The sequence below is a fragment of the Syngnathus acus genome, chromosome 1, assembly GCF_901709675.1.
Source record: "Syngnathus acus chromosome 1, fSynAcu1.2, whole genome shotgun sequence".
NCBI lineage: Eukaryota > Metazoa > Chordata > Actinopteri > Syngnathiformes > Syngnathidae > Syngnathus > Syngnathus acus.
The window spans coordinates 9,189,597-9,215,197 of record NC_051087.1 but is presented as its reverse complement, the minus strand read 5'-3'; the positions used below and the strand labels follow the sequence as shown (position 1 = coordinate 9,215,197).

The window sequence follows — 25,601 nt, the reverse complement described above, 5'->3', positions numbered from 1 at the left end:
TCAGTCTTTGTATATCCGCCGTGGACTGCACACGATGACACGGTGAACAAAGAACGCAGCTGTGATGCGCCAAAAGCGAGACAAGTCCACCTTAAATGCCGTCGCGAGCGCCATCTTCGGTCCACCTTAAGCGCACAACATAGCGGACGAACGGCGAAGTGCCGAGCGGGCTTCCGTAGCGGTCCTCCAGCCGGGGAGTGATCGCACTCCGCTTCCAGCTTTGACACAGCAGCGCCACTTGAGGAACAACAAATACACACGTTCTCGGGCCGAACCCCAAGGAGGAACATGTCCGGACCCAACAAGTACCGAGAGTGGATCCTGGAAACAATCGACTCTCTCCGCTCGCGGAAAGCGCGTCCGGATCTGGAAAGGATTTGTCGAATGGTCCGAAGGCGACACGGGTCAGACCCGGACCGAACCAGGGCAGAACTGGAAAAACTGATCCAAGAGCAGACTGTGCTTAAAGTTAGCTATAAGGGCTCCATCTCGTACCGGAATGCGGCCAAGGTGCAGAGGAAAAGCAGAAAGAAGAGTGAAGACCCTGTGAGCAACAACAACGGCGACAGCGCGCTCAGCTTCACCGACCAGGAGGACGACTCAGAGCCCAGCCCGTCTCAACTGGCAGAGGCCAGCAATAAGCGCGGCGCTCCCTCCAGCCCGAGGAGCGGAAACAGGAGCATCAGCAGCGACGGCCCGGCAACGGCCCGTCTTGTAGATGAAGAGAACGCAAGTGCAGCCGCGGGAGCACAGGAAGTCCGTCCTGGCAGCGGCCGCAACGATGCACTTGGGCGAGACAAGCAGCCGGGTCCGGCCGTGGATGACGCCCCCAACCAAACTTGCGCGGGGGGCGCCAGCACACGCAAGCACGCAGTGGCCCCTCAGCCCCAACTTCCAGGGGAGGGAGGTGGCATCGGATCCGACTTGGACCTGGGCGACCGGGTGGTGGCTTCAGTCCGCAGCCTGTCCGAGAGGAGCCACCGGGGGGGCGACGCCGCCGCTGCCGGTGGCAAAGGCCCCGTGAAGCCACTGGGGCTCAAGGAGATTTTGGGCTACCTGGGCAGCCAGGAGCGTCTCTTCGAGGAGAAGCTGACCAGGGGCAAAGTCAAAGTGGTCATGGAGAGAGAGGTGGCCCGGGGTAGGCTGCGCAGGACCCGCTGCGGGAACATTACTCTTCCTCTGAGGGGAATGACGACGACGGAGACGTTCGCCGCCGAGAATCTTGCAAAGAGCGCGCTGCAGCCCGCGATAAAGGTTGGCGACTCTAACTTAATATTTGCAACACGTCCAGGCCCGCGCGGCGCGGTGAAGCGCTGTCTGCTGTTAAATTAATGAAAGCTGTTCGAGATCGTGCATGTTGCGACGTAAAGCGCTCCACTTCGCCAAATCACTTTTTTTTTTAAATTGAAAAAAAAAAGAAGAGGATACTGCTGCATAATCTAAATGTTTGGGTATTGTTTATTATAGCGGGACGTGTTTATGGGACAGGCGTGCGTTCGCCCGTTTTTGCGTGTGCTTCAAGCACAAAAGCTGCAGGTTACAGCGCAGGAGCGGCTCCTGGAGAAGAAAAAAAAACCGCGCACGCATGCTGTGAGTGTGTTTCTGCATGGCGCGTGCACGAGCGAGTTGTTCTTTGAAAGTGGGATCTGTGACGTGTGATTTTAGCTCTCGAGATCGGTCGTCGTTCTCTTGCCCACCCGACCCACACTCATTCCGTAATTTGCATCAACCAATATGATCACTTTGCTCGCCATCCCCGTGTGTCCCAAGTTCGTATACTTATCATCGAATCCTTTGTATTATCCCCCACCCCCCTCCCTTCCACTCCCACTGCGTGACGTGAGCACACGTTGGTATAGGCGTTTGAGTTATTTACAGTAATTTAAAAATTGATTGTTAACATGAAAATAAAAGCAAAACAACTAACAAAGACATTAGGGTACTTAACACCAGTTTTATGTTCAAAAAAACGATAAGAAGTCTTCAACCTTTGGCAAAAATGATGGAATCACGAATCTCAGGGATGCATGTACTAGAGTTTTTATCCCACCAATTTAAAGGATGTTTGGGCATAGTGCAATACATTTTCAAGATGACAATGCATCTAGCCATAAAGCAAAAACTGTAAAAATATTCCTTGAAGCAAGACACACAAGGGCAATGTCATGGCTTGCACATAATCTGAATTGCAATCTAATTGAAAATCTATAGTGGGAGTTGAAGAAAATGTTCCATGACAAGGCTTCAACCTGCAAAGCTGATTTGGCAAAAGTGATGCAAGAAAGTTGGAGCCAGACTGATGAGTACCGAGTATTGTTTATCACTCATTAAGTCCACGCCTCTGAGACTGTGAGCTGTTATAAATGCCAGACATGTCTATAAAAGGCAGAATTTTATTGGTGATTCATGAATGTAGAATTTCTATCAGGTGTTGTAGACTTATAGGAAATATTCTCCATGCAAGTTACATTCAATTTCAGATTCAGTTTACTTCCATGACAATAACCACCAATAATAATGCTTGGTTGTATCATTCCAATTAGTGGTGTTTTTTTTTGTATGTTGTGGTCCAAGGTGAGGCAACATGGCAAAGTCTAATATATATTTTGTTTACATCTTTCAAAACTTTGTTGTTGTGGCACTTTCCAATTCTTCAGGAGATGGAAGTAGCCAGTGAAGAGGATGGTGTGCAGGAAGTGAATGAGGATCCCAGGAGTTCTAATGCGGAAGAAGGACAATCCCTGGTCGCCATGACAACCGAAGGAGCTCCAATTGGGAAAGCCAGTGAAGATAGCGAGATCTGGAAAGCGTCGGAAGAGGAGAGCCTCTGTCATCCGCATCGGGACGAAGGTGTGTCTTTGTCGGAGTTCAAGAAAGATTTATTTCATGATTTGTACTGTCATGAAACCGTTTCTCACAATTTTAGTATGTTGTACACACACGGTGATGTAGAACTGAGAGCTGTTTCTATTACAGATATTTTCAAAGCTAAAAATAGCACACTATTCGAAATGCCTCTGTATGATTTTGTTTAGTTTTACTCTAATGCAGACATTATCACCGACAATGCTAGTCAAGGATGAGCTTAAGTGTATTAGGGCTCATTCATTTGTGTACCTAATATTGTGGCCAGTGAATAACACCTAAAACTATTTGATGAGATCATCTCTGTTTATTTACAAATCCTCTCCTCAGTTATGGAATCCCTCAGTAGGAATGGGTGTTCACCTTCTTTGGGTGCTCCTCCATCTATGTGCTTTACAGCATATGTGGAAAAAAGATCTGGGATACCTGATCAGCCACTTATGGATACGCAGGTAAATTGCTATTTTTTTAATCAATTATTAAAACAAAGATATATACACATGCACACACACACACACACATGCTCAGGTGGTTTAGCATAACTTCACCTGTTACACTGTTTGTTCAAGTGTTGAGTGCTGGATGTCATTGGTTTACGTCAATAATAAAAAAAAAACGTATCTTTACATGCAGAGTCAGAGCCACACGCAGCACACACGGTCAGGCTTCAACGGTGAGTAGTTCCTCTCTCCTTCTCCGCGTGTGTGTTTGTGTGTGCGTGCGTGTTTTGATGTTATTAACAAGAGCAGGGAATCAAACTTTTTGGGGGTCAGGTATTGAATGTAAGCCAGAAGCAGGTGTGTCGTCATGCCTACTCACACCCACCGCCTCCCCGAGAGACACTGGCCTTTCTGAAGAACAAGAGATGAACGATGGCGTTAATAATGGAGGGTGAGTACAGTCATTTCTCATGCATCATTTCATTTTCTAGTGCAAAAACCTGATGGTTTTCAACAACATAGCAGGAGCTTGAATAATGAACCTCAATGGAGAGGGAGAACCCGATTTAATTGAAGTAGATCCATTCATTCTTTTGATTTGTAGGTTTGTAAAGATGGGAGGGGCCGGGGGGAGCCCGCTGGACTGGACTGTGGCTGATGTGGTCACTTATTTTACAATAGCTGGTTTCCCTGAGCAGGCCGCTGCCTTTGGTACACAGGTGAGGATGCCGCTCCCTATTTGCCACCAGGGGGCGTTACAGACCGAATCAACAGTCGCACAATCTAGTCACTTCAGTCCACTTCTCACTGTTCAACTCCTGCACTTGGATTTGCTCTGTTTAGGAAATCGATGGGAAGTCTCTTCTCCTCATGCAGCGTAATGACGTTTTGACTGGCCTGTCAATCAGGCTTGGCCCCGCCCTCAAGATATACGAGCATCACGTGAAGGTTTTGCAAAAAACACACTTTGAAGATGAAGAATGTTCATGAAAGACACAAACTATGAAACTGAAAAAAAAATGCACGGAACATTTACACAATGCCAGGCACACACTTAAATTATTGAGAATGACAAAGACTGTTTCAAAAACAATTTCTCTGTCAAACTACCCCATTCTTGGTTGATGGGTGCATCTAGTTTATCCACTCATCCTTATTCTACACTCAAAACTACTGGGTCAATTGTTATATTAAAAAAAAAAAAAACGAATCAGTTAAGTGGCTATTGATTTACGCCTTTTATATGCACCAAGAGTTTTGGGACAATCCAATCCAAACTGCAGCAGGAGTATTTCTGTGGTTTGTACTTTTGAAAGTGTAAAACAGCGTGAAGCCAAATAATGCAATTGTTTGTGCGAATGTGAATTTAAGGCAGAACTATTATTGTACAAGAACATGTTACCAAAATGATCATAGATCTTGAAAGCATTCATTGCTATTCTGTTATTTGATTCAGCGTGTTATGTCATGTTGTGTCAGATTGATTTTCAACCTTGTTAGAACTGAAATGAAAAAAACAAAAGGAAGAATTATTTTTTTGAAAAAAAAGTACATCATCCTATTACCCAAGTGTACCTAATATTGTGGCTGAGGATTGATTTTTCAAACTTGTTAGAACTGAAATGAAAATAACTAAATAAAGAACTTTTTTTTTGTTAAAAAAAAAAATTACTTCACCCTATTACCCAAGTGTACCTAATATTGTGGCTGGTTTCTATGGAGAACTACTTTCTATATACCCCAAAGGAATCTGATACCAGCCTCGGCAAAATGCAACCTAGTTCTTCCCTCAAGCGAAAACAGAGTGAGAGTTAAATAGTATGTAACATTTACTTGTTAATAAACACTCCAGCTAAGTGAACAGAACAAATAATTTCTAAATATATAAATCATTCCAGTCTCTTTGAGAAGATTTTGTAAATAACATAAAAGCAATGATGTCATTGAATCACACAGGTTGTCATGCAAGCTGCCTTTCACGCAAACTCTCATAATTATGTGACAAATGATTCCATCTCCTACATTTTCACAGCAGCATAAATGCTTATTTTCTTATTTCAATATATGAAAACAGACATGACTACCTCATTTGTTTGTCTCATTCTCCTCTTTCAATTGTCTCTTAAGAGCACACATTTTCACTTCATGTTGAGATGTTTGACGAACCTTTCAGACTGTTAAACATCTATTTTTGGTTGTCACATAGTCTATACAGTCAATTTGTGCTCTACTTGCTTATTTGCTAACCTTTAGTAATAAAGCGAGAACCCATGTGTCTCCTCCATGTGTGTATGTTCATGCATTTCTCTGACATTGAGTAATACCGATGCCCATGTTTGGGATTTTGGGTGTGTGTTTGTGCATAGTTGTGTGCACACGCCGAGTTAATAAAGGCATCTAAGCAGGTACATGAAGTACTGTGGAAACATGTCGGTCATGGGCAATTATAAAAAGAGGGGGAGGGTGAAATATATTCATGGGACCCAATAGGAGAAAGAAGCACGCAGTACCAAGAACCCGATACCGTTGGCTCTGATTCGAGCAGAAGTCAGATCCGATCATACCTGACCAATATAGTTTGACTGAACACAGAAGGACATGTGAAGGAAATGAGAGCTTCTGCAGGAGAACAGTGAGTTCAACAACAAATCATTTAATTTCGTCTCATACTACAATTTTACTGAATCATCTCATTTGACACACTTCAGATTTTTTTGCTTGCTCGCTCTCAATTATTCTCATTCGCATAGCCTAATACTTGAGTTTATAAAATACAAGATTTACACAATTCTACCGCACAGTGTTTCACGACTGAGCCTTTTTTTTTTTTTGCTAAGGACTGAAAGCATTTGGTTTTAACATTAAAAATGACTTGAGACAAGTTATCAACTGTTCGTCTTTATTTACAGGTAAAACGTTTGTGCACTTAGACGAGTGGTTCTCAAGTTACTGTTGTCACCCAATGACACAATCAGCGAATGGGTGAACAGCGATTATGTCGGGATTCCCTGTGTGAAGTAAGGAATTATAAGGCCACAAAATTTCACTTATATTTTGGCATTTGTCTCTTCTTTTTGGGAAAGTGCCTTACCTAATGCATTCCTTGTGGAGAGTCAGTATACCCCAATAGCTCTCACAGACAGCAGTCCAAATAATATTTTCCAAATGACCGACGTTGGAATCACAATAAATGTTGACTGAAAATAAAAGGCCTTCAACCATAACAAATTTGAACAACAGTTGTTGCATGATTGCAGTTGAGGATAGCTGACAATAACATTATTTGCAATGAAAAAGAGAATAGGATGTATTCATGATGTTGAGAAGGTCTGTATGGGATACACATGCGTCATTCTGCATAACCAATAATAAATCAGCTGAACAGGAAAGGTCGAAAAAAAAAAAAGATGACCCTCAGGACACGTGTGCTGGCACAATCATTGCCAAAATACACTCTGAGTCATCAACCAAAGTATTACAGACATGACAGGCAACAGGTGGGCAGTTCTCTGCCATATATTCTGGGTTCTATCTATGCAATGGAACATTTTTGTCACGACTCATCCCTGGTTGCTTTATTATGTCTGTTACCATGGTTTCTGTTCGCGTCGCCCCTCCCCTCTTGTGTTAACTCACAATCAATGTCACCTGGCTCTTGTTACCTGTCTTGTATTTAAGTCCTGTCTGCCCCTCACTCCCGTCGGGTTGTTGATGTCGTCTCATGTCTTCTTGTTTCTTGGTTCCTGTCTTTGCCAGTTATATTTCGGTTAGCCAGTCGGTCGGTCCGTTAAGTTATGTCAGTTTGCTGGCTTGTTAGTTTGTTCCCCTTATCCTCTCTTCCAACTACCTTTTCCCTTCAGTAAACCCTGGTCCAAGCTGCATTTGGTCGCCCTGCTCCATTCCGATCCGTGACAATTTTACTCCTCTGTATCTCCCTTTCTCATAGTTGCAGTCACACCAGTGGATCTGTCTGCCTAACTGGACCGACAACACCGAGGGAAGGGACAGAGCAGGATGTTTTTCCTGAGAAGGCTGAGGTTGTTTAATGTTTCTAATATGCTACTGAGAATGTTTTACAGTGGTCTCCAGTGTCCTGTTCTTCGCCGGGAGCCTGCTGGGGAGGCAACATCTGTGCCAGGGACTCTACCAGGCTGAACAAGTTGGTGAAGGCCACCTCTGTGGTGGGGACCAGGTTGGACAGCCTGGAGGTGGTGGTTGAACAGAGGATGGGGGAAAAAACTGGCGGCCATGTTGGCCAATCCCTCCCATCCACTGCACATCGAGCTGACGGGGATGAGGAGCAAATTCAGCAACGGATTTGTCCTCCCCCGTCAGAGCACAAAGAGATTTGGACAGTCGTTTATTCCAGCTGCACTCCGACTCTACAACCAGGCCCGCAGGCATGGGGAGACCTGGAGGTAGAGTTGATAGGCTAACTGACTTGGGACTTTTTATCTGCACATGATGCACTTTAGCAAACTACCAGCTTGCACTGCATATTCATTGGACCAGCAGTGTGTTTATAGTTATTGCATTGTGAACTGTTTTTCTGTTTGTCTTCCTCTTTTTAAACGTCATGAGCTGTTTGACAACTGATTTTCCCCAGAGGGGACAATAAAGGTTTCAATCAATCAATCAATGCCTACCTGCCCATCTGTATCACTTCACAGAAGCGTGTTCTAATGTAACGGCACCATATATATTAGTAAAGCGTGATAGCGGCCAGCTGGATCTCTCCTCATACCCATAAATGTTTGCTTTTGTTGTTGGAGCCCATATGACAATACATGTGTTTTTTTTGTTTTATTGGCAGATGTATCTGCAACTTTGTGGTGCCATTCACTCATGATTCAAACTTCAAATCACAGCAAAAAACAAATGGCAAACCTCACACATTGGGTGACTGTTCAGGAGCATTTAGTTGCGTCGCTTGCTGCGCAATGGGTCCAAGGTGCTGATCTGTGGCAATGGAGGCTGAATGGCAGAGAGGACGCCAGGTATCTCAATGAGTGGGATTGTCAGGTTGCTTTGCAGTCATGCCTTGCATAGTCGTACGTTTAAACTTGTGAGATTCTGATTGGTATCTGCTATCAGATGAAATACACCCACCCAGTCCACTGCTCAACACAGAGTCAGGTCTTGTGTGCCTGGTACAGATTGTGACGGAGTCAGTGGGAGATAAAGAAAATAAAAGTTCCCTAAAGGGCGGCTGTGTGTTTTGTAACTTTCAGCCTTTGAAGTGGGAATACATGCACACTAGTATATATAAATATTAACCGTATGAATTCAAACATTGATTTTACATTTGTTTCTCTTTGTAGGGTGAAAACTGTTACTTTATTCCAGAGACCAGAACACCATAGTGTAAATGGATGGAAAAAAATTAGTCACATTATATTCAGATATAGGTTTACTGTGTATATTGACCCACTGCATAAGAGTGGTTTTATAACTTTAAGTGCACACATAAAGCAAAGCATTGACTTCCTTTATTAAAAAAAAAAACATGCACTTTTTTTTTTTTCAAAATAAAATGTTAGATATCTTTGGACAGCCTTTCCCAAAATGGATTTTGAATATTTATTTATTTATTTATTTATTTATTTATTTATTCATTCGTTCGTTCGTTCGTTCATTCATTCATTCACTCATTCATTCATTTTTTTATTATTTTATTTATTTGGCAGGGATGGCGGTATTTCATTAACAGGGATACTACAATTAATAAGCACATGAAGAACAGCATCAAATTTGCAAGTGAAGCATCGTGAGCAGGTCTATTAACAATGACGAAAAAAGTGCAACAATGCCTGCTCGTAGCGGAACTTTTATTTGTTTAAAGGGGAAGATATTTTTGAAGCACAAGGTCCTGTCAGCTGTTTATTTCCGGTAGAAACGGATGTGGATCCGAAGGGCTTGTGTAGGTGACCGAATGGCAGATAGCTGAAGCAATTTTGAAAACATTTTCACAGCATTGACTAAAGACAACCCGATTGAACACATTCAGTGCATAATCTATAAAGAATAAAATGGGAGCTCACCTGGTCAGACGCTACATCACTGAGACCGACACCGAACCAGATCCGGCCAAGAAATTCGAGTTCGATCCCCAATTTGGGTTTCCTGAGAGGAAAGAACGAGGTTTGTAGTGAGAACTAATGCCACAATAGTGCGTCGGAGGATTGCATTTGTTTATTTTGCTTGGTGTCTGAAATTAGCGAATCTATTTTTGCATGTATGGATGAAACTCCGCGATAGCTTGTCAGCTCTGCCATTGCCGTTAGGAGCTGCTTTAAGCAATATTTTGCCATTTACTTGTATTAATGCAGCTGAAGCTACACTTTAGAAAATGTATTGCACTCGTTCCAATTTTTCTAGAGAGGGGCAGAGAGATTCAATATAAACAGGATGAAATAAAGAATGATCATAACCGGGCTGTTTAATAAGGCCTTTTGAGCTCGTCATGTTTTCCAATCAAAATATTAAAATCAGCATGTTGTCATTGTGCTTAGCGCGTTTCCCTCACAGTTCTGAAGTTCTGGGTTCGAATATCGTTTCTGTTTGGAATTCGGGTTTTCTCCCACATCACCAAAACATTCACGTTAGTTGTAGTGTAATACAAAAGATTATAATGCAGCTATTGGACACATCAACTCGTATCTCAAAGTAATTCCAAGTTAACTAAACAATAATCAGTTACTAAGCATGGTAATTAATAGTAAATAGTTATTCCACATGATGTGTTAAGTTGTAAGCCATTATTATATTTCATTCATTCAATTCATTTTCACACTTGCAACACAACCAATACATTTCTCAGCATGAACAGGTTAGCCTCTAAATGGTACATTACTTCTGCTTCAAAAGAAGATTGATGTTCTGTGTCATTTGCAGAGATGGTTGCGACCCAAGAGCAGATGAACTTGGCCCAGCTGCCTTTGGAGCAGAGGGACTATTGTGCTCATCACCTCCTGAACCTCATGAAGTGCAAACGGGACAACTGGCCAAACTTTCTTGCCTGCAAACATGAGCGACATGACTGGGACTACTGTCAACACCAGGAGTAAGTGTTTACATCAATAGTGATTGGCGTTTTGTCAATGGTCACTTTTGCTTGATCGAATATATTTGAAATAGAGGAAGATTTGATAGTGTAATTTATTTGCCTAAGGTAATCTTCTAGAAATAATCAGTTTTATTAGCACACATAGGATTTTGTATTGTGTGCTCATGCATTGTACAGCCAAGCAAAATATACATTTCATGTATGTTTTTGTCTAGCTATGTGATGCGGATGAAGGAATATGAGAGGGAGAGGAGGCTCCAGCTGAGGAAGAAGAGAATTGAGGTCAATGCTGAAGCTGCATAATCAAGCACATCGGTTCCCTCGTCTCTGTATATACCTTACACTGTTCACATTAAACAGTGCTGCTAAATTACAGATTACAGTCTAGGCTTTTTTTTTTGGGTGAGGGGGGGGTGACTTCATGCAGCTCTATATTGAGCTGCTCATGCTTTATGTTCACCCTCTAGCTCACTCACTGTATTTTCTCATGTAGAGGTTGTCCCCCAAACCCTCTTGCTTTCTTGTAGCCCTGGATTTTACACCTTTGATCCATTCCTGTCAAATTCTGACTTGGCAACTAAATAAAACAAATGTATTTAGTAAAGAATAGCCAATTAATCAATGTGCTTCTAAATATTCTCAAATTAAATTTTTCTTCATAAAATGGGGCGGCCCCCATTACTTCTATGTTGCAAAACATTGTGCAGCTTTACTAATTTTTCTAATGAGGAGGACATGCTTATCGCATTTAATTTTGTCAAATGTTTTCTAGCACCAGGTAGAAACTGAATCAACAAAACCAGCCACAGGTTTGGTTCATTTTTTATTAATAAATTACCTTTTCAGATGAAGGGATGTGAACAACTATTAATAAATTCCCGAACATCAAAACATAAACCAGACCTGTATGATCTGTATGGTGTATGTCAGTTGCACAAATAATTCACAGAACCAGTCAAAATTGGTTAGGTTGTTGAGTGTGTGAAACGAAACAAAGCTAGAGATGTGTTAAACACTTATCAAAATAGCGATAAACATGCAAGCAGCACGCGAGCATGTTTTCAGTCAGTGTAATTCCAGTGGACAAGTAGAGGCGAAATAAAGGGAGATGATGAGATTGCTACCCTCAATGAAAGCTGATTAAGAAGAAGGAGCCACCGACTACAGGACAAAGGGCAGGATGGGTGATCGGAGAGGAGGGTAATCACGGAATTCTTTCAGGTAGCTGCGATGCTTTCCCTTGGCCCACACGGTCATCTGAATGAAACCCACCAAGGTGAAGAAGGCCACAGGCAGACACTGAGTCATCAGTGTGAAGCCGAGCCAAGAGCCCAACTGCAACGAGATGAGGAATGTTGATATGAAGTATAAAGATGATTCTTCACTAGCTATGACAGTTATTTTTAAGCATTTTAGATTATACCAGACTCAGATTTGAGCATCACAAAAAACAAGAGTGAACAAAAATAACCTCGTAAGTGTAGTTGGGGCAGGAGACCAGCAGGAAGATCCAGGTAAAGGGATTCTTTGTTGGATATGGTATCTTTCTGGTCTTGGAGCCTAAGTATAGTGAAATATCATAGATAGATATATTTTGTAGATCAATAAAATGTTTGTACATTTGCCTCAAATATTATTCTGCTATACAATTTCATAGGACACCTTTTAATTCTATCTCAATATGTTGAATGTGATTTTCCAAGTTAAATACAGATCGATGAATGAAATAATTTTTAAATAAATTAAAATATTTTTCCTTTTTTCAGAAGTTCAAAACAGTACAATTGTTGAAAGAAAAAAAAATAATTCCACTGTTGCAATGACAGTGCACATACATACCTGGTGGACGGAGGTTGCGGAGCGCAATGTGGATGGAAAAGTTACCAATTTGACAGAACTGGGAAAGAGAATGACTGCGGTCAGAAACTTGTCCCTTGTAACTGATATCATACGCTGTGTGGAAGGATTCTTACCAGGAATAAGATGAGGGCCATTTTGATTTGTTGCTCGCCATAAACTGTAACAATAATTCACACAAACAATTGGAAATGAAGTTCAGAGGAGACATTTATGTCTGGGAGAGTATTACAGTATGTTCATGCACTCACTTGGTGGCGTATATAGTGGATGATTGATGTAATAAGCCATCCATGCTGCAAAGCCCCAGTAGTATGTACAATTCTGAAAAACATACACTTCTCTAAGAATCTACAAAAACATGTGCCTCAATATTTACATCATTTGAGAAGAAGACTGACTGCACTCAAATAGCCATCAGTCTCACCTTGAAGATGTTGCGCAATGGCATGGTTCCGTGAGAGAAGCGATGGACAAACAGTGTCTCCAGCAGCCTCTTGACGTAGTGGAAAGAGTGGCACATGCAGGCCAAACTGGGAAAAGCAAAAGCTCTGGATTAGCTGCTGAATAAAAAGCAAATGTAGGCTCATGGCCTTGTGTGTCATGAAAATCAGAAAGACTCATAACATGTTCACAAAGGCTGAGTAAGTCCATGGCTAGTCAAGCGGATTTGTTTAATGGAGCAGATTTTGTCACTTACTGAACAACCCAGTGTTTACTGGTGGTGAAATCATATTTAGGAGCATAGATGAATGGGACCCTGAAGTAGAACATCAGGTAGATGACGAGAGGTCCGGTGTACTCTGTCAGGAAGACCTGAAAGTCACGAGAAGCAAATGATCACAGTACCAATGACAATGCGTGTATTTAAAGGGCGTGGCCCAGCAAACAACTCCAAGTAGAAGAAAAACACGAATTGTAATATCATTGCTCAACTGCACTGGAATATTAAATGACCTAAAAAATACTGTGTGTGGGTGCACGCGTGTCAACCTGTACTTACAGTGACCCAGCTGATTTGAGCCCCCAGGTCTCGGAAGTAAAAGGTTGCCGTGGTTCCCACAGGAAGCTGTTGCAGAACATCCTCATCTTTTAGAGATTTCCCCTCTGGAACACAAATAAACATAGTCAGTGAAATATAGTGTTCCCCCGCTGTATCATGGTTCATTGTTCAACGATCATTTATGGTTTTTACATTACACATACAAGTCTGAATTTAAAGTTATGTAGTCTTGTGTGTTAAAGGGGAAGTCAACCCCAAAATTCTTTGTGATCATATTCTGTGCACCAAACTAGTTGAGGCACAGTATTGTGAATCATGTTTCGTTTGAGGAATATGAATTAAACAGGCAAAATGCCCCTGTTTTTAGCCATCTCATGGGACGGCCATTTTGACACTTGCTGTTGACTGAAAATGACATCACAGTTGCCAGATCTCAGGTCACAACACTTCACCAATTTCTGAAAATGAGGAGTAATTGGTTGTGACCTTGTTTTATGAGTCAGTTTTACAGTAAACGTCAAAGGGGAGTTCCAAATAAACCGTTGAAAGCCATCAACAACGCTTTGCATTTCATTTGGATAGCTGTGTGAGTGAGTGAGTACAGATGCCACAGAATACTTTGAATAACTTGAATGTGTTTATTGTCAATGTGAAAAATAAAACTATTACAAAAAATGTTGAGATGGTTCACAGTAGATGTCAACGAAAAAACTTTAATGAAACCAAAAACCACTTACTGGGGTCAAGGCGAATGGACTGTCTGGCTGGGTACCACTGAGGATCTGAAACAGACAGACAGTGTGAACATTTGCTTGCTCTTAATTAGGATGTATACTTAATTAGGATGAGACCATCGCGACAACACTTACGGCTCTTGTGGAACATAGACTTGATTTCTCCGATGGTGGCATTTGGTTCCACCTACAAATAACAACATGACAAATAAATTGACGGAAACATACAGAGGAACAGACAACAACCCAGTTTTCCATTCATGACGGTGATTAGCGGTAAATTTAGCTCTGGCTGTGCCCACACACACCCGTGGATGTGAGCAATCCGACAGCTGGTATTCGGGTTTCAAGGATCCTACGGCCACAGCCAAAGCGTGCGCTGTTGTGCCGGGCTGGTTGCTGTCAGCTTGGTACGAAATTTGAACCCCAATACATAACACACACAAATTGTGGACAAAGTGGACATACTAATGGCATATTCTAGAAGAAGAAATATGTAAGCAAACAATAAACGACAACAACACATAGTATCCAGATACACTTCAATCGGATCAGTTTGGAGCTGTCTTGCACAGATTTTTTTCCAATACATAGTGAAACATTTTCAACCATCATGGAATATTATTCATGATCATTATTTATTACATGCCATTAGAGATACTACAGATGTTCCTGGGGGGTCTATGTGACGCTTCATTCAGTATTCTATCTTTACTATCAAGGTCTTTTGCCAATTGCCAATCTATGGGAAGTCGAACTCATTTGAGCATTAAACCTATCATCAGGTACTCTGTGTTTGTTTTTCCATGATGATAAACTAGTAGAGTAATTTCATTAATAGACTCTAGCCTGGCTTTGAAAGACTGATAAGCTTCACTTCTTTCCATGTCATTTAGGAGACCATGTGGCATTTACAGTGAGATCACAACACTTAAAAAGAAGAACCTGCCTCTTTAGAATTACATGCATAAAACCCCCACAACTATCTGGGCCTCATTAGGTGCTCAGATCACAGCTTTGTCCTATATAAACCCTGACTAGACACGATAAACCATTTAAAGAAAAAATCCCTTACCACTGCAACACCGTCCTTTCTATATCTGGCATACACTCGATGGACAAAGCTATTGGGACACGTGGCCATTACTCGACAAGCTGTGAAAATGGCTCTAAAGTGCCTATTCGATTGTGGAAGGAAAATTTGCAAATCAAATCACTAACTGAAATAATTATACAGTGGCAAAATAGTTTGCCTGCAGATGGAAATTTTACTAAGCAACACTGTAGTTTGGGAAACTAGAGAAAGCTTGCATGAGGCCAGCCAGCCCTAAGTGACAGCGAAGGCAGTTGTAAACAGCGAATGTAACTGTACACACCAGAACAATACTGATTTACAAACCTCATATTGAGAACTCAAATCAGGCAAGGATAAAAGCTGATTTTAGATCGATTTTATCATCCATGTCGACTGGATCTGCGCAGCGTCCTCAGAATCAGTCGTGCCGATTGATTTAACGTAATCTGGTCTGTTCGATACAAACTTTTATCTCCATATTTAATCAAATAAAAATGGAATGTACACTGCATAAAAGGCTCGGCTTAGCGGGTAACAAGGTCACGTGAAGCGACTCACCTCACCTCAGAGACACATGCAGAGACCTCATTGTTGTCAATGTGATGACCATGTGCCATCAAAGATAATAATTTGCTAATAATGCAATTGATGAAAATTCTAATGCTTTCAGCCATCCTTCCTCTCGTCACTTCTGAGACGTCACAGTTCATCAGTCCTGTTCTAGAGGTCATCAATTATTTTTGTATATTTGTGTGATAGTTTAGAACTTTAAACATTACTTTAACAATTGCCTGTATATAACCTTAAGGTTTATGATGGTGAGAGGTTGATATAGGCAGGGAATCCAGGGGCCTACAGTATTTTAAATAAAACCGATTGGGGATTATTATCAGTCAACTGCAGAGCTGATCATTTGAATCGAAGGAGGGAAACTTCTAAAATGTGCAGCCCACAACTGTGCTCTAATGGCTCATCACCTTTGTCCTAGTTCATCCGAAAGGTTTTTGATTGACTTGAAGTGAAGATGCTCAACTTGGTCCTCAGCACGCTTATCCAAACAAGCCTTTGTGGGACTTGCTTTCTGCCTTATGGCAAAGTCGTGAAAAGAAAATGGCCCTCCATAAAATGTTCCTACAAAGTTTGAGCATTGTTTCGGTAAAATTAAGGAAATTACGATTTGAATGGGCGGCTCAATAGGAATTTGGGTTACATTGGTGCTATAGCCTAAACTAAAGACCAACTGTACATGGACTCTTTCAACATTGTGACCAGACCACTAAGCAGGCAAAGTTGGGTCATGTGTGAAAGTGTAGATTTACAGTTGTACATTCTTGGACGTCAACTAGGGCAGCTTCAGTACGTTCTACAGTGGGATATTTCATATTACATTAGACCACCTCAGTTTGTTTCATTTGTGTGCAAAAAGCATTCACACCCACAAGCCATGCAAACAATGATGTCTGCAGAGTGTAACATGAGTGTTGTGAAAATAGCTAACGATGTTGTTGCTCACCTTGTCCAGGAAGCAGAGCTTGTCCTTGGTCTTGGCATCAAGTATCTCCACCTCAAAGAAAACAACAGCCTTTTTAGCTTTTTTAGCAGGTTTACGTTTGACCGGTGCCGGGGCCAGTACAGGTGCAGCCGCTGCCCCGTTTGCTGGCTTTTTACCAATGGCAGCCTCAAGCGCGAGGGCATCCATGTCAACCGTCCGCCTTCTGGACTCACTTTATTCCCTTCTCCCCACCACCCAAGTGTCAAGCCCAGAAGAACCACTGTGAGCCCAAGAGGAGAGTTGCTACACTCAGCTGTGGAAATAAATCCGTCTGCCCCATGCTTGGTGCTCTGGCAGCCCCTCCCTCTTCCTCCTTTACCTCATCCAACCACCCCGTCCCACCCTTGCTGGCTGCCCCTGTCTCATTCCTTCACTTCTGGCCAATTGCTTATTTTAACTGCCAGCCGACCCCCGGAGAGTGGACACGTGTGCGCATAGTTGCAGATTCAGACTTGCCATCCACATCTCGTGGAGGGAAAAACCTCTCGAGCAGGCGCATTGTTATGGAGTCGACGGGATTATCCAATGTTCACCCCTTGCCCCCAATCTTAGCGTTAAAAACATTCAGAGACCGCTCGGTCTAGTCTAGGGTTAAGTCGTCAGAAGGGAGAGGTGTTATGACAACCAACACCGTTGGACCCCATCTCCTCCTCTCCTCCTCTCCTTGCAGCTAAATATAAAACCTACTGCTAACTCGGCACAAACCTCTTGCTGATGACCCCCCCGCCCCCAATATGTCTATGGGGTTGATGTCATTAGATTGGCACTGCCATTTGTGCCTAAAAAACACCTCACTACTTCAATAGGTTCAGTTATGTTTAAACCCTCTTTTACCATCTTTCAGTCACTCACGGAGGTAATTTCCCTTTGCTGCCACCCAAGGGTGATAATACCACAGATTCTCTTAGCTAAGTTAGGGTGTTCCCCTTAGTAAAGCCCACCCATGCTTGTTGTTCACACAGTTGCTATTACTCAATGAAAGACATACAATTATTAACTTTTTGGTGTTTAAATTTGCAAATAAAAATAAATGAATGTGAAGCTTAGTAATGCTTTTTGCAAGTCACCTTATGGTGTTGATAAGCACTCAATCAAATGGGTTTCTCATCTATTGGACTATGACTTTTTTTAATGTACAAATTTATTATAGTTTTGTAATATTATTATTATTATTATTATTAACACAGTTTTTATTTATTGTATATTTGTTTTTGGTCAGATTTGTCCCCAGAGACTCTTTTATGACTACTTAAATTGCTTATTTAACTAGATACAATAGATATGATTTATTGTATATTGAAGAAAAGCATTTCAAATCAGAGCGCTTAGCCCCAGGACACTATTCTCCAAGTCAAGCATTCAAACATACCCATGGCGGCCACTTTATACCACACACACCCTCTCACCCTTGTCTATATAAAGGCTGAAGCTAATAGCAACAGCCTGTCAGCCTAAGGCACGATGAACTGAGGGTTACGCGAGGGGAACTGACTTAAAAAGCTCTTGCTACGATGAACGCAAGCAAGAGGTAAGGTACTGATTGTCAAATCAGCATTGTTTGAATTTGGGGAGCCGATTTTCTAGTTTAGTCAACCACTAGACAGTTGAGAGAGAGAAGTAGAGCTTTGGTGCAGTCTGGGGTACATTTTACAAAACAAGAAAACGCGGAATTTTTTAACAATTAGGCATTGGCGTAATAATTGTCACGTATTGTGAAGTTGATTCTTGTGTCTAAATAACTGGGTCAAAATGGATATGTACTAATTAGCTTTCACCAGCAGAGGTGCTGTTGATTCCGTCTCAACTAGAAGAACATTACGGTGTCAACTTTAGGAAGTCTTGTTTAATACGATAACAGGTTCGAAACAGCGGTTAAAAGGAAAATTCCCAATAAAATAATTTTTAAGAAAAATTACAATTAATGATTGTTATTTTCCTCCATAGACAATCAAGCAACATTTATGCAGATTTTTGTTTCAAAGCTGTACTGATGGGCATTACCATACAATTTTTATCCGATATCATCCTGAATACTTTTTAAGCATTTTATTTTCAAAACCAAAACTCATACTTTTTTTTGTCCTAATATAATACATGACAACTGATCATTCAATTTTTTTTATGTTTTGTTCATAACATATTAAGGATAACGAACTATATTAACTTTTTAAAATATTTGTTATGTAAACAGTGATAACAGGTAACAGTAAACCTCCAGTCACATTTTACTTGAACTTCAGACTAGCTACCATTAGATTCAATTTAGGCCAACTAAAGGGCATGTAACACATTGTCACTTCCAGTTGTTGACACTTTTGTTGTTGCTTTTTGGACATCTGCACTTGGAGGTTGTTTTATGTGTTCAGGATGTGTTCCACACAAACTTTGCCACGCTCCGCCTTTTTCACTACTTCTGCAGTTGATGGAGATATCACCAAAGTGCCTACAAGGGGTTGTAATGACGACTAGTTGACAAGTAGTTGACTGGTTGACTACTCTATAATAACATTCAGAGGGTGATGTTGATTATTTTTTTCACTGGAAGAGGCAGAAACATTCACAGTAAAACATGAGTGAATGATATGAATTTCCCCTGATAATTTTTTTTTTTTTCTGACTGCTCGGGTTAAGTAAGTGTGAAAGAGCCAGTAAAGGGTGGGGAGTGAGCCTCAAATAGGATTTTGAATACCATACAGGTCTCCCTCATTGGACAATGCAAATGTTACCTGGCTGTCCCATAGGCAAGAAGACCAAGCGAGAAGATTTTTCTTTCTCTGGCTATAAATACCTTCACGTCACAGTGGGTGAGCATTCCCACAACCTGTGCCAATGCTCTTGTGTTCTAACACGTATGGTATGTTATTTGTAATTGAAGTGTATGAGCCGTCCGTTGTGAGTAAATATTATTGCAAAGCATTCCCTTCTGCTGTGATTTTTTTGTTGTTGTTAAAACTACATCAGCAGTGACTAATCAACGTCAACTCCCATTTTAGTGCAAAAGTCACGCACCAAGCGCCGACACAGCCCTGGGTGAATAACAAACCAGATGAGGGTTTACAATCAAAACCAATTGTACCACTTGGTGGAATACAAGCCTATTATCTCCAGTAAAAGACACAATCACATAACACTGTCATTTATGCTAGTTGAGGTCATTCAAATTGCACACTTGATGGTAAAAATGGTTTAACAGCAGCTTTAATGAAGACAGATAACGTTACAGGCGATACGATCCATTAGAACTTTGGGATAAGTTTGCATCGAGCTTTGCATCGACATGCTGATATTTTGGATACTGTATTGTGGCGCCAAATATTACAGAAAAATTCAGCAGCCTACTCTTCTACACTACAGCCGCCGATGACAATAATAACAAATAAATGTTTTTAATAAATACCCCAACAGTGCCAATCAAAGTTAGATATCAAACATATTCAATATTCATTTATATGCTTATCAAATGTGCTGCTTCTGCATGGATTGCATTTATCCAGAGAATGTATAATGTTTACACATGCTCCCTTGACTTGTAACATTCATGTGCTGTTGTTAAGAATCCCAACTCAGGGTTGGGTCGGTTTCTGTCATTCTGTTTTAATCCTGTCTGATGGGTTTTGGGGCTCTCAGACACATTTTCTTTACCTCTTCCGGTGCTTGGATTGTTTTAGGTTGCGTTTTCCTCAACATCAGAAAAATTGCATCTTGATTTGCAGAGACGTGCGTAATTAACAACTGGCCAAGAGAGACCGTTGAAACTTTACTCTTTTCGCAACTGGATTATTGAGTAATAACATGATAAGGAGGGCCAGGAGTCATTCCAGTCAGAGATGGCGGTGATGCATTGGTTTATACTGATCATATATGTCTTTAACTTACAAATGCTTCATTGCGGTCCTGATTTTTCTTCAAACCGCGTCTAACTTGACAATGAGACAATTCAACAATAAAACCGCTGATGTCCGCATACGATAAGCCACAAAGCTTCAGTCACTGCAGCCTGGCGGTGTAAATTGCCGCGTGCTGTATTGTGCCAACACTTGCATTACCCAAAGCGTAAATTTGACATGGTATGCGCTACAATACATTGATGCAGTATATTTGCAACTCATTAAAGTGTTAAAATTTCTGTAAACCCCATTGTTACTTGAATGACTCATGGTGACTACTCACCTCGTAGTGCTTCATCTTGTCAGTCCTTTCCTTGGTATTCCAAATGATTGACACGGCAACCTCCAATCAGAGAAAAACATCCATACCCTAAACGGATATTGGGCGGGTTAAAGAATGCTTATTAACCAATCAGAACGAGTGTTAACCAATCAGAACGAGTGTTAGTCGGAAGAATCCGCCCACAGTATCTCCTTCCGAGCAAATAGGATTCAGTAAATTAGGAGGTCCATCATCGTCGATAACAATGTACGGTGTGCTCAAAATGTACATCCCCTTGCAGAATTAGAGAAATGTTCCCATTTCTAGGGAAACTACAGATGAAACCATCTCGTAAGTTTTCTTTATGATTTTCTTTATAATTTTCTTTCTTTATTATTGTTTTGTATGGTATGGTGTGGTATGGTATGGTATGGTATTATTTGTATTGTATTGTATTGTATTGTATTGTATTGTATTGTATTGTATCAAAATTATATTACTGTGTTTTGCCTGATCATTCATGTTTTTGTTTTTTTTACAGAATGGTACACATCTTTCAAATTCTTCCAGGCTATTTAAACTTGTGAGCCCAACGATACATCATGTATTAATGCCAAAATTGTGATTTTATAAATCTTCTGTTGATGAACTTTCAAAACACATATAACTGATAAAGTATGTTTTAAATACGCTTTTTTTGGTATTACATTATTGAAGTCTTGTTAAAATTAAAAAATTATTAAAACATTTTGCTTTGCTACAGACCTATTTCAGTAGTAATTTTGCTCTGAAGTTGATTCTCATCACATCGACACAACAATTACTCAAACCAGTTACCCACCACACTGTCTGCCTGCTTAAAACAATCTTCAATCTTATATAATTTAATCTTTCATCTGTGATGTTTCTTTGAACCCTTGATCTCTGTTCTTTTGCTCAACCATTACAAAGACATCACACTTATGACAGACCAAATTAAGAGCAACCTTTAATTTGGTACAACTACATACAATAATTTACAAGCATTTTGGGAAATGCATTTTTTTTTTTTTTTTGCAGAAATATTGGTGCCTGAATTGTCCTCCAATGAAGTGTAATAACGTTTAAAAAATATTATTGAATTAGTTTTTTCTGATGCTATTGAGTGGAGTTGGAAGAAAACCTGATGAAGTGTTGTAAATGTTAGTTCCCCGCACCTCAATAAAGAAGTGACCGGATTTTCTCTCTTCAAAACCTGAGTAACTGCTTCAGTACATTCCTCCACAAGTGTGCGAAAATCTGGGCCACACCTCACAAACAAATGTTCAAGTCAGCACTTTGCTTTGACATTTGACTGAGAAGGAACAACTGGTCTAGAGTGTTGCGTATGTGTTTTTACATAGTTTATTCAAGTCATAATGGTCAATGTTGGCTGTGCAATAAGAACTAGCACACGCTACTTTAAAAATAGGTTGCTTTATGGAGAGACTAAAAAGGTGAGAGCGCTTTACTGTACTGGAATATTTCTGACTGTAATTGAAGGCATCACGGAGTGACGCATGGGGAGGCGTGGCTTACTTCAGTCGCCGGACTCGCGACAGTGGAGATCGTGCTGGCTTGTTATGGAAATCTCTGGAAGTTTCCACACGGTTTATATTGACACGGTCTCGGGCGTGTCGCTGAATTGAGACAGCACGTTGGACGAGGGAAGGGAACGTTTGCATCTAAACGAGTGACAGGCTGACGGCCGAGAGGGGAAGAATGGGGAAAGACTACTACGACATTTTGGGGATTAAGAAAGACGCTTCTGAGGACGACATCAAGAAAGCTTATCGTAAGCAAGCTCTACGTTACCACCCCGACAAGAACAAGTCACCGGGAGCTGAAGATAAATTTAAGGAAATCGCCGAAGCTTACGATGTCCTGAGTGACCCAAAGAAAAAGGACATTTACGATCGCTTTGGGGAAGAAGGTAAGCGTCTGTTCAATTTGATGTCATTGGAAATAGCGAGAATGTTGTTTTCTTTGGTTGCCCACTTTTGACGGTAGCAGCCAACAAACGTCGTCCCGTGTGTCTATTAATGCACACTCGCTTTAAAATTGGTTGTCAAACTTTGTGTATGGGCCTCGAAACGAAAGCGAGCCTCTTAAAGCCCAAACTTAATGGAAGTCCTTTACTTGTGTTGTCGGAATTCGGTGGAAATAATATGCGACGTTGAAGTGACGTGTCTTCTTAATTTAAGTCTCGCGTCATGCCGTTTAATATTTGGGATAGTAAATTGAGTGATCTAAATTCGTTTGGAATGCGGGTCATGAATGTACACAGTTAAGTACGCCACAGCAGTAATGGATGTGAAATTGTGACTTGGGAGAAACGTGTTCGCAAGTCAACGTTACCATGGCAACTATACACTGCAAGGTCTCTCGGGAATGGGTCTAGCCTTCAACTAATTTAAAATGTCACATGTCTTTTATGAATACATTTTAATGTACTATTTCCACCATTATTTACTGTCACCAACTGTCAAAAGAAAGTCAATGCAGCTGGGCATTGGAAATTTGGAGCCCCAGTTTAAGCTCTACTTTTTTTTATTATATACAGGTCATACCTGAATAGCAGTCATAGGAAAAATTAGACTATTTGCTTTTTGACGAATTGGCAGTGTATGTAAGAATTGCTGAATGATATTGTTTATTATGCCATGGGTAGGTCTGTCTATACATAGTGGATAGTGGGTTTAGGTTTTAGGACATTCGGTCCATCTTGTGATTTCGATATTGCCTCAAGAATCTCTGGCTGTGTTTACAATGGACAAATGTATGTAATCTGATCAGAGTTCAGATTAAAAATTGTACTGATTGCATTGTTTTCATTGACACTAAGATATTGACTCGATTAGAACTTGCGTGTTCATGCATCAGTTTTGAAGAAATCATTTTTCAGGCTTTTAATCCAAGTTAATGTAAACTTAGCCAGTGTTTACAGGCATCAGGGTCACGACTAATAACTCCCAATTGAGAATTCAAACTGAATAATATATTTGAGTAAAATTGTGCATTTCAAGGAAACGCAAAACAACACTCACCACAATTGTTCCATTCATATTTATGTTGTTTTACCCTATTTTATTCAGGTCTGAAAGGAGGTGGACCCGCAGGTGGTGGTGGTGGTGGTGGTGGCCCAGGCAATTTCAGCTACACCTTCCAAGGGGACCCCCATGTCATCTTTTCAGAGTTTTTTGGAGGACGAAATCCATTTGAGCAATTCTTTGGTGGGCGCAATGGCGGCATGGATGAGGATATGGACACTGACGATGCTTTTGCACGGTTTGGAATGGGTGGTGGCGGCGGCTTCCCCCGCTCCTTCAGCTCCAATATGGGAGGGTTTGGCGGTCACAGTAGTGTTGTGAAGAAACAACAAGACCCCCCTGTGGTTCATTCGCTGCGAGTGTCCTTGGAAGAAGTGCTGTCTGGTTGCATGAAAAAAATGAAGATCTCTCGCAAAAGGCTGAATCCCGACGGGCGAACGCTGAGGAAAGAGGAAAAAATCCTCGAGGTGCAGATAAAGAAGGGATGGAAGGAAGGAACTAAAATCACGTTTCCCAAAGAGGGGGATGAAACCCCGACAAACATTCCCGCAGATGTGGTCTTCGTGCTCAAGGACAAACCGCATGCTGTGTTCAAGCGTGACAACTCAGACATTGTTTACACAGCCAAGATCTCACTCAGAGATGTAAGTTCAAAAACCAATACACCTTTTCACTGTGCTGGAAATGAGGGTTCTTCTTGATCTGTTTCACTCACTTGCATGTTGCTTCTGTTCCCAGGCCTTATGTGGCTGCACAGTCAACGCGCCTACGCTGGAAGGCCGAGTCGTCACAGTGACGTCAACTGATGTGGTGCAGCCCGGGATGAAGAGGCGCATCAGCGGTGAGGGGCTGCCGTATCCCAAGCGCCCCGATCGTAGAGGTGACCTGATAGTAGAATATGAGGTTAAGTTCCCCGAGCGGCTCAGTCAAAGTGCTCGGGACACCATCGCCCAAGTTCTGCCTCGGTCATAAAGATGCCAAACTGGACTCTAGCAAATGCCAATTCTATTTTATTTTTTATATGGCATCATGTGTGAGACAATGTTGTGCACTGTTGTCACACCATACATATGGGACATAAGACCCAGATCGCCCATATTGTAAATGCCTCGTTAGAAACTGTACAATACTACAGGCTAAATTGTAAATATAGCCAATATTGTTTAGTGTTAAATTCTATGAATGAGATTATTATATTTTGCTGAAATGTTTGTTTGTAAGCTTTCTGGAGCTTAAAGTGTTGTTTTAAGAGCAATAAAAAGTAAGGATTTGATTTGTGTGTGATGTATTAACTGATCTGTTGACAAGGCAAAGAAGTTCGCATTCATGGGCTCAAACAAGATACCTTCAAAAATAAGACTGACATTGCTCCTTCATCTAAAAATTGGGCTTCACCTACATGATGATAAATTAAAGTCTGTCCAGTTTGTTAAAACAATGATATTTAAGAAAATTGGTTAAAACTGCAACTCCTACTAAAACTATAAACTCCATCAATTCACGCTCCCAAGAAGGCATATATTAAGTATGATCAAATAAATGTTACTTGTAAATATGACAATCAACAAATGTTTGCACCTTTTGTTAAAATGATTTAACATAAAAGTCACAAGTTGGCAGCTTGTGTTGCTCCACCTGGAATTGTTGTAGCCTACCTTTTCTATTTGTGCATTAGGGACAATGAATTGTTTATTCATTTGAACACATTAGTTACTGGTAACGTTTTGTGCCCTTAATATTTGTTGAAAACAGAGTCATGTCATGAGTCCCCCAGCATATTAACTCATATTGT

General features: G+C 41.1%; 4 protein-coding genes and 2 long non-coding RNA genes across 10 annotated transcripts; 5 read left to right on the top strand and 1 right to left on the bottom strand.

Moving 5' to 3' along the window:
- Positions 1 to 15: 15 nt before the first annotated feature.
- Positions 16 to 5,581, top strand: samd1b (sterile alpha motif domain containing 1b). Of its 2 annotated transcripts, none has more exons than XM_037249718.1 (7): positions 16 to 1,254; positions 2,658 to 2,850; positions 3,196 to 3,317; positions 3,499 to 3,538; positions 3,615 to 3,756; positions 3,910 to 4,024; positions 4,149 to 5,581. In XM_037249718.1, the coding sequence occupies exons 1-7, from the start codon at positions 289 to 291 to the stop codon at positions 4,293 to 4,295; spliced, it is 1,725 nt and encodes a 574-aa protein (XP_037105613.1). In that variant the 5' UTR covers positions 16 to 288; the 3' UTR covers positions 4,296 to 5,581. The 2 variants fall into 2 exon arrangements, with proteins under 2 accessions (XP_037105613.1, XP_037105622.1); XM_037249727.1 differs by having other exon boundaries at positions 17 to 1,254; positions 3,639 to 3,756.
- Positions 5,582 to 5,790: 209 nt separating this feature from the next.
- Positions 5,791 to 8,802, top strand: LOC119121917. Its single transcript, XR_005097781.1, has 2 exons — positions 5,791 to 5,937; positions 7,252 to 8,802. It is a non-coding gene; the product is annotated as an uncharacterized LOC119121917 (long non-coding RNA).
- Positions 8,803 to 9,155: 353 nt separating this feature from the next.
- On the top strand, positions 9,156 to 10,746 carry ndufb7 (NADH:ubiquinone oxidoreductase subunit B7). The gene is made up of 3 exons (XM_037249992.1): positions 9,156 to 9,446; positions 10,200 to 10,368; positions 10,587 to 10,746. Exons 1-3 carry the CDS (start codon positions 9,335 to 9,337, stop codon positions 10,672 to 10,674), a joined length of 369 nt encoding a protein of 122 aa, XP_037105887.1. The 5' UTR covers positions 9,156 to 9,334; the 3' UTR covers positions 10,675 to 10,746.
- A 429-nt stretch (positions 10,747 to 11,175) lies between these two features.
- tecrb (trans-2,3-enoyl-CoA reductase b) lies at positions 11,176 to 20,832 on the bottom strand. Of its 3 annotated transcripts, none has more exons than XM_037249794.1 (12): positions 20,763 to 20,832; positions 16,554 to 16,604; positions 14,101 to 14,152; positions 13,969 to 14,013; positions 13,232 to 13,335; positions 12,929 to 13,044; positions 12,656 to 12,761; positions 12,480 to 12,552; positions 12,345 to 12,388; positions 12,211 to 12,268; positions 11,843 to 11,931; positions 11,176 to 11,706 (listed from the first exon to the last, which is right to left on the bottom strand). In XM_037249794.1, the coding sequence occupies exons 1-12, from the start codon at positions 20,775 to 20,777 to the stop codon at positions 11,533 to 11,535; spliced, it is 927 nt and encodes a 308-aa protein (XP_037105689.1). In that variant the 5' UTR covers positions 20,778 to 20,832; the 3' UTR covers positions 11,176 to 11,532. The 3 variants fall into 3 exon arrangements, with proteins under 3 accessions (XP_037105689.1, XP_037105679.1, XP_037105670.1); XM_037249784.1 differs by lacking the exon at positions 20,763 to 20,832 and adding an exon at positions 16,709 to 16,865; XM_037249775.1 differs by lacking the exon at positions 20,763 to 20,832 and having other exon boundaries at positions 16,554 to 16,866.
- Positions 17,903 to 21,433, top strand: LOC119121923. Of its 2 annotated transcripts, none has more exons than XR_005097784.1 (3): positions 17,903 to 18,120; positions 19,289 to 21,092; positions 21,283 to 21,433. It is a non-coding gene; the product is annotated as an uncharacterized LOC119121923 (long non-coding RNA). The 2 variants fall into 2 exon arrangements; XR_005097783.1 differs by having other exon boundaries at positions 17,906 to 18,120; positions 19,289 to 19,396.
- A 651-nt stretch (positions 21,434 to 22,084) lies between these two features.
- dnajb1b (DnaJ heat shock protein family (Hsp40) member B1b) lies at positions 22,085 to 24,806 on the top strand. Its single transcript, XM_037249807.1, has 3 exons — positions 22,085 to 22,692; positions 23,855 to 24,453; positions 24,548 to 24,806. Exons 1-3 carry the CDS (start codon positions 22,482 to 22,484, stop codon positions 24,779 to 24,781), a joined length of 1,044 nt encoding a protein of 347 aa, XP_037105702.1. The 5' UTR covers positions 22,085 to 22,481; the 3' UTR covers positions 24,782 to 24,806.
- Positions 24,807 to 25,601: the final 795 nt, after the last annotated feature.